The sequence below is a fragment of the Cebus imitator genome, unplaced genomic scaffold (genome assembly GCF_001604975.1).
Source record: "Cebus imitator isolate Cc_AM_T3 unplaced genomic scaffold, Cebus_imitator-1.0 Scaffold102, whole genome shotgun sequence".
Lineage (NCBI taxonomy): Eukaryota > Metazoa > Chordata > Mammalia > Primates > Cebidae > Cebus > Cebus imitator.
Window position 1 is genome coordinate 3,263,163 of NW_016107417.1, and position 6,847 is coordinate 3,270,009.

Sequence of the window (6,847 nt, forward strand, 5' to 3'; positions counted from 1 at the left end):
TTTGAGACGTAGTCTCACTCTGTCACCCAGCCACCCAGCCCAGCCTAAAGAATACATTCTACATGGTGTTGTTTATGTGGAATTCAAACATAGGCAAAACAAAATATAGAAGTTATCTAGCTGTACACTTAAATTTACATTTAATGTAAAAGGTTATATCCTGATTAAAAGCAAGTTAAAAAGCCATTTGAAGGTTCAGCACTCTGCTGTAGCTTTGCCTCTGCTCAGTAATGATGGAGGAGGCCATAGTGCTCCAGTCATATACCCATACGTCCAGCCAGGCCTCACTGCCCGGGCCCAAAGAGGAGGAGCTGCTGTGGTTTAAGATCTGCCACTGGGGCTCAGAGACCCTCAGGCATTACTCAGCCTTCTGGTCCTTGCTCAGCAGAATGAAGACCCCCAGTAGGTCCCTATCCCTGACATAGCTCGGACAGGAGACCCATTGGTCCAGTTGTCCCTGGCCAGCAGTGATGCTCTGGGGTTATGGCTGTGAGGTTCTGCAGGAGGTTGTGGTGGGTGAGCAGGCAAGCAGGGAGCAGCGTGAGTGCAGTCTGGAGGATCTGGAAGTTCCCTGTGCCGCCACTCTTCAGCACCAACAAGAACACCATCCTGTCTCACTGCTACTGGTCATAGAGGCTTCTCCACACATGCCCTCGTGGTCAAAGAAATCCACTCCCTGGCTCATTCTTCTAGCGGGTAGTTGGAAAGACCTTCTGGGCATTTGTCCAGTACCCTGGTAACTTACATCTTGTTGGCTTTCCATCAGGAAATAAGGTGTCCTCAATATATAAATATTCCGACTGTGCGCGGTGGCTCATGCCTGCCATCCCAGCACTTTGGGAGGCCAAGGAGGGTGGATCACCTGAGGTCAGGAGTTCGAGACTATCCCAGCCAACATGTTGAAACCCCATCTCTACTAAAAATACAAAAATTAGCTGGGTATGGTAGCAGGTGTCTGTAATCCCATCTACTCAGGAGTCAGAGGCAGGAGAATTACTTGAACCAAAGAGTTGGGGGTTGCAGTGAGCTGAGATCACACCATTGCACTCCAGCCTGGGCGACAAGAGCAAAACTCTGTTTCAAAAAATATGTATATATTCCTTCAGGGACTAAACCTTTCGTGTGACCCATTTAAATGGAAGCCTTCCAGGTATAATCCCTGAGTCTTAATTTCAAAGCCAGCCACCCATATTTATTGAGGTTCCATAAATTAGTTATCTCTCCCAAGCTCAGGGGCATTATTAGACCTGTGTGACAGCCAAAAATTCTATCCCCAGATTCTCTGATTCAGCCTTGGTTAAGATGGGAGGTGGAGCAATAGACCACTGCCAAGCTCACATCCAACAAGGCCAGGCAGAGGCCAAGTCCGGACTGATTTGACGTGTAAAGGCACAGTGAGCCACTTTTAGATTTAGGATTTCTTCTTTACACAGACAGTGAAAAGGAGGACAAGCCTAAGGTGCCAGCCCCTGCGGTCCTTGTCCCCTACACCGAATAGGACAACCCTGAAAGACCCTGAGGGGGCTTGTGACCGCAAGCTTGTGGGAGGCCGTGTAGCTGAGGAGCCTGTTCCAGATGCAGCTGAGGAATTTTATCTTCTACAGCGCTATTCAGAGGAGGGCCTCAGATCTCACAGAAGCCAGGGGCGATGCAGAAGCGTCTCACGGCAGCCTCCAGGGGGCGATGGGAGGCCAATGGGAGGCGGCCTCGTAGCAGCTTCTACAGCCTCTCACCCTCTGGATGATCGCAGGGCGCCCTGCCAAGACTCAGATGAGCTCAGCTGCAGCCTTTGCCACTTGGCCTAAGTCCTTTGGTCTCTGGCCTTTCATGTATCCAGCTAAGGACTCTCAGGGGTATAGCTGCCCCATCAGATACTCTAGTTATTTGCGCTGATAGGGACTTGGACCAAAACTTTTTTTTTTTTTTTTTTTTTTTTTTTTTTTAAAAAATTTTTTTTTTTTAAGACAAGGTCTTACTCTGTTACCCAGGCTGGAGTGCAGTGGTGTGATCTTGGCTCACTGCAATCTCTGCCTCCAGGCTCAAGCAATCCCCCTGCTTCAGTCTCCTAAGGGCTGGGACTATAGACCCATGCCACCATTATAATTTTTTTTTTTGGAGACAGGGTCCTTCTCTGTAGCCTAGGCTGGAATGCAGTGGCATGATCTCAGCTCACTGCCACTTCTGCCTCCTGGGTTCAAGTGATTCTCATGCCTCAGATGCTCAAGTAGCTGGGACTACAGGTGTGTGCCACCATGCCCAGTAAATTTTTGTTTTTTGTTTTTTGTTTTAACAGAGATGGGGTTTCACCATGTTGGCCAGGCTGGTCTTGAACTACTGACTTCAGGTGATCTGCCCGCCTTGGCCTCCCAAAGTGCTGAGATTACAGGCATGAACCACCACACCCAACACCACCATCATTAAACAATTATTTTAAAATTTGTGTATTTTTTGTAGAAATAAGGACGGTTTCACCATGTTGCTCAGGCTAGTCTCAAACTCCTGGACTCAAGTGATCCACCCGCCTCCACCTCCCAAACCACTGGGATTACAAGCATGAGGCACTGCCTGGCCTCAAAATCATTTTTTTGTTTTTTTAAATTAGATACAGGGTTTCACCATGTTGCCTAAGCTCGCTCCCGGGTGAGCGCGCTTACTTGAGGCCGGGGATTGGCTGGCCCACGCCAGGCCCCGGGCGGGGAATAAAAGGGCAATCTGCTTCATCTTGATTCTGCGCATTCCAAACTGTGGTATCCTTGGGGGCTCTTTTAACATTGCCATGGTGCAGAAGATTCAAAATCAGCTGATGTTCACAAGGAATAGAGTCACGTGATGTATGAAGGGAAACATATACACTTCTCTGAGGTTGACAATAAGCCCTTGTGCTCATATGGCCCCAAACTGTGCAAGCAGAGGCGACTCAACGGCTACGCCTGCTGTATCAGACACGTCCTGGAGGACAAGACTGCCCCCTTCAAGCAATGCGAATATGTGGCCAAGTATAATAGCCAACGCTGCACCAACCCCATCCCCAAATCAGAGGATCGTAGGTACTGCAACAGCCACTTTTTTGAGACCGGGTCTTTCTCTGTCACGCAGCCTCACAGCTCACTGCAGCCTCAGCCTTCCTGGACTCACGTGATCCTCCCACCTCAGCCTTCCAAGTAGCGGGGACTACAGGTATGTGCCACCATACCTGGCTAAGTTTTGTATTTTTAGTAGAGACAGGGTTTCTCCGCGTTGCCTAGGCTGGTCTTGAACTCCTGGGCTTAAGCGATTTGCTCCCCTCTGCCTTCCATCCTGCTTAACTGGGCGGGCGTTGCCCTCACCTCTCCTATCGCAGGAACTTTTCCTAGACGATCAGTTCGTGGCTTTGGCGCAGGGAACTCTCCGTATATTGAACCCAACAGAAAGTGGAATGTATGGGTTTTATTAAAAGTGTTTTCTGCTGTTTTGCCTGATATTTTCCAGGAGTCATAGACTACGAATTCCAAATCAGAACTATCTTCATCACGGATGAGTTCTTCAGCTTCTGGTGGATTTACACCCATATGTGTCAGTAGAGATTTAACATATCTTAACATTTCAAACCGGCTCAGGTCTGAGCGCAGCTGCTCTGCTTTCTCTTTGCCCAAATCTGAAGCCAAAACAAGAAAGTGGGCATGCAGGACTGCTTCTCTTGCTCGGGACGCTTGCTCGGGCCAAGAGTGTTGGCCTCTTCAAGGGCCTCTGTTAATCTGTCGCCGGCATTTAGTATGTCCCCCCGGTTTTGTTGGACGGAGTTGATGAGCGCCCGGTACTGATGGTGGATCTGGCCGCACGGGCCTTGGTGGGCCTCCGCCTCCAAGCTGGCGGGGTCTATCATCTCGTCATCGGAATCCGACGGCTCTGTGCTCTCCAGGCTCGAGCGCTCTGGGGCCTCCCTGCGCTCCGGCGCGGCGCCGCGGTGGGCCCCGGCCGACAGAAGGGACCGCGAGCCTGAGCCAGTGCGATCCCGGTGCGGGTCGCGGCCCCGGCCCCCGCCCTCCGGGCCCGCGACCACTGCTATTGGTGAGAATATTTCTTTAAGAAAATCTAGTTTGTGGCCAGGCGTGGTGGCTCACGCCTATAATCCCAGCACTTTGGGAGGCCAAGGCGGGCAGATCACTCGAGGTCGGCAATTCGAGACCAGCCTGACCAATATGGAGAAACCCCGTCTCTACTAAAAATACAAAATTAGCCAGGCATGGTGGCACATGCCTGGAATCCCAGCTACTCAGGAGGTTGAGGCAGGACAATCGCTTGAACCCTGGAGACAGAGGTTGCAGTGAGCCGAGATTGCGCCATTGCACTGCAGCATGGGAAACAATTGCGAAACCCTACCTCAAAAGAAAAGAAAAGAAAAGAAAATCTAGTTTGTTCACTTAAAAGTATGTATTGTCTTTGTCCTGGGAAATCAAGTTAGGTTACTAACCTCATGGTAAGTAACTTATTAACTATGAGGTTACAGTCTTGTTATAATTAACCCTATCTGCTGGACTAAATTTGTACTCACCTTGCCAGTTAGCAAAATTATTTCTAGGCCAGTGGTTCTCATCCTTGGCTCCAACCCCAATTAATGACATCAGAATCCTGAGGAGTGGGCTCCAGCACTGGTGTTTTTTTTTTTTTTTTTTTTAAGCTCACAGGTGATTCCAAGATTGAGAACCACTGTTCTAAATTTTCTTCAAAAATAAAAACAAAGGCTGGGTGTGGTGGCTCATGCCTGTAATCCCAACACTTTGGTAGGCCAAAGCAAAAGATTAGTTGAGTCCAGGAGTTTGAGACCAGCCTGGGCAAAAGAGCAAGACCCTGACTCTACAAAAACTTTAAAAATTAGCCAGTCATGGTGGCGGACACCTGTGGTCCTAGCTACCTAGGAGGCTGAGGCGGGATAATTGCTTGAGCCAGGGAAGTTGAGGCTGCAGTGAGCCGAGATCTTACCACCGCATCCCACCTTGGGTGACGCAGTGAGACCCTGTCTCAAAAATAAACAAATAAAATAACAGTCATTCACGGCTGGGCGCCATGGCTCACACCTGTAATCCCGGCACTTTGGGATGCCAAGGCAGGTGGATCACCTAAGGTCAGGAGTTCAAGACCAGCCTGGCCAACATGGTGAAACCCCGTCTCTACTAAAAGTACAAAAATTCGCTGGGTGCCGGGCACGGTGGCTCACGCCTGTAATCCTAGCACTTTGGGAGGCCAAGGTGGGTGGATCACCTGAGGTCAGGAGTTCAAGACCAGCCTGGCTAACATGGTGAAACCCCATCTTAAAAAAAAAAAAAATTAGCTGGGCGTGGTGGTGGGTGCCTGTAATCCCAGCTACTCAGGAGGCTAAGACAGGAGAATCACTTGAACCCGGAGGCAGAATTTGCAGTGAGCTGAGATCGTGCCATTGCACTCCAGCCTGGTTGACAAAGTGAGACTCTGTCTCAAAAAAAAAAAAAAAATAGTCATTCACTCCAGCAACATGAACTGAGCACCTACTATGTGCAGGCCAGGTCAAGAAAAGGTGATTTAACTTTGTGTTTGAGGAGGCACTGGAGAGATCAGCATGTAAATGGACCCATCACAACACCCTGGAAAGTGCAATAAGAAGGCTATACAGAGGGCACAGGGTGGGGGGAGGTAGGCAGAGGGGGGTGGTGCACAGAGGCAGGCAGAGGTGGTCAGTGAGAGCTGCCTGGAAGAGGTGACCCCGGGGTGAATCTCAAAGCATGGCCAGACACAGCCGCCCTCTGCCTATTGAATTCACTGATTTGCTGAGGGCTGTGGGTAGAGAACAGCTAAAATGGAAAAGCTCACTTAGCAGATCACACACAGGTGTTCCCTGACAAGTTCAACAAGAGAGGTTAAATCCCCAGAGGAACTCAGGATTCAGCGCATCAATAGTCGGGCCCTGGGACAAGTCCCGGAGGAACTCAGGATTCAGCGCATCAATAGTAGGGCCCTGGGACAAGTCCCGGAGGAACTCAGGATTCAGCGCCTCAATAGTAGGGCCCTGGGACAAGTCCTGGAGGAACTCAGGATTCAGCGCCTCAATAGTAGGACCCTGGGACAAGTCCTTGGGGAAGTTGCATTCCACCTCTGCTCCAGGCTCCAAGCTGTTGGAAGACTAATCTTGGCAAAATGGCAAGCTGCCATGGTTCCTGCCTGAGCTGTGATAGTCTTGTTTCTTCCCTGTCTTGTGCCTTTCTTTGGGCTGTAAGGGGCTGAGAATTGATCTTGTTTGATTATCTGGTAACTCCCGGAAGAAGGGATCAGACAAGAAAATTTGACCAAGACCACCCAATGGGCCAAGATTTGGATCCCCTATAAATCTAAAATGAATTCCAGTGAAGGTTAAGGTCAGGGATACATGTACAGCACCTGGGCTGGAGATAGATCTGAGGTCAGCGGGATGCTGTGCTCATGCCTGTAATCCCAGCACTTTGGGAAGCTAAGGCCGGAGGATTGCTTCAGACCAAGGGTTTAAAGCCAGCCAGGGCAACAAAGAAGACCCTGGAGGAAGTAGAAAAGTTTCTCTTCAAAGTTTCCTTTCTCGTTAAAGAATAAATCATAAGTGTTAGAAATAATAGTTTGTTTTAAAGACTTTCTTCAAAGCCTTCTTGCTTTTTGCTAAGAAATCTTTATTAAGCCCTATCCTATGCAGCTGTTAGACACGCTCACAGGCGTGTAGTACATCCTTCCTTGTACTTTTTTTTTTTTTTTTTTTTTTGAAGCAGAGTCTCACTGTCACCCAGGCTAGAGTCCAGTGGCGTGATCTCTGCTCACTGCAGCCTTGACTTCCCAGTTTCAAGTGATCTTCCTGCCTCAGTCTCCTGATTAG

The 6,847-nt window shown here is 49.4% G+C and overlaps 1 protein-coding gene across 1 annotated transcript in view; it reads right to left on the reverse strand.

The window, feature by feature from the left end:
• LOC108310162 (non-structural maintenance of chromosomes element 4 homolog A-like) overlaps positions 1-4,601 on the reverse strand; it is a 7,327-nt gene extending 2,726 nt beyond the window's left edge. Inside the window, 4 exon segments of the mRNA XM_037741669.1 lie at positions 433-497; positions 3,290-3,695; positions 3,698-4,041; positions 4,532-4,601. Of these exon segments, the coding sequence (XP_037597597.1) occupies positions 433-497; positions 3,290-3,695; positions 3,698-4,041; positions 4,532-4,601 (885 nt within the window).
• Positions 4,602-6,847: the final 2,246 nt, after the last annotated feature.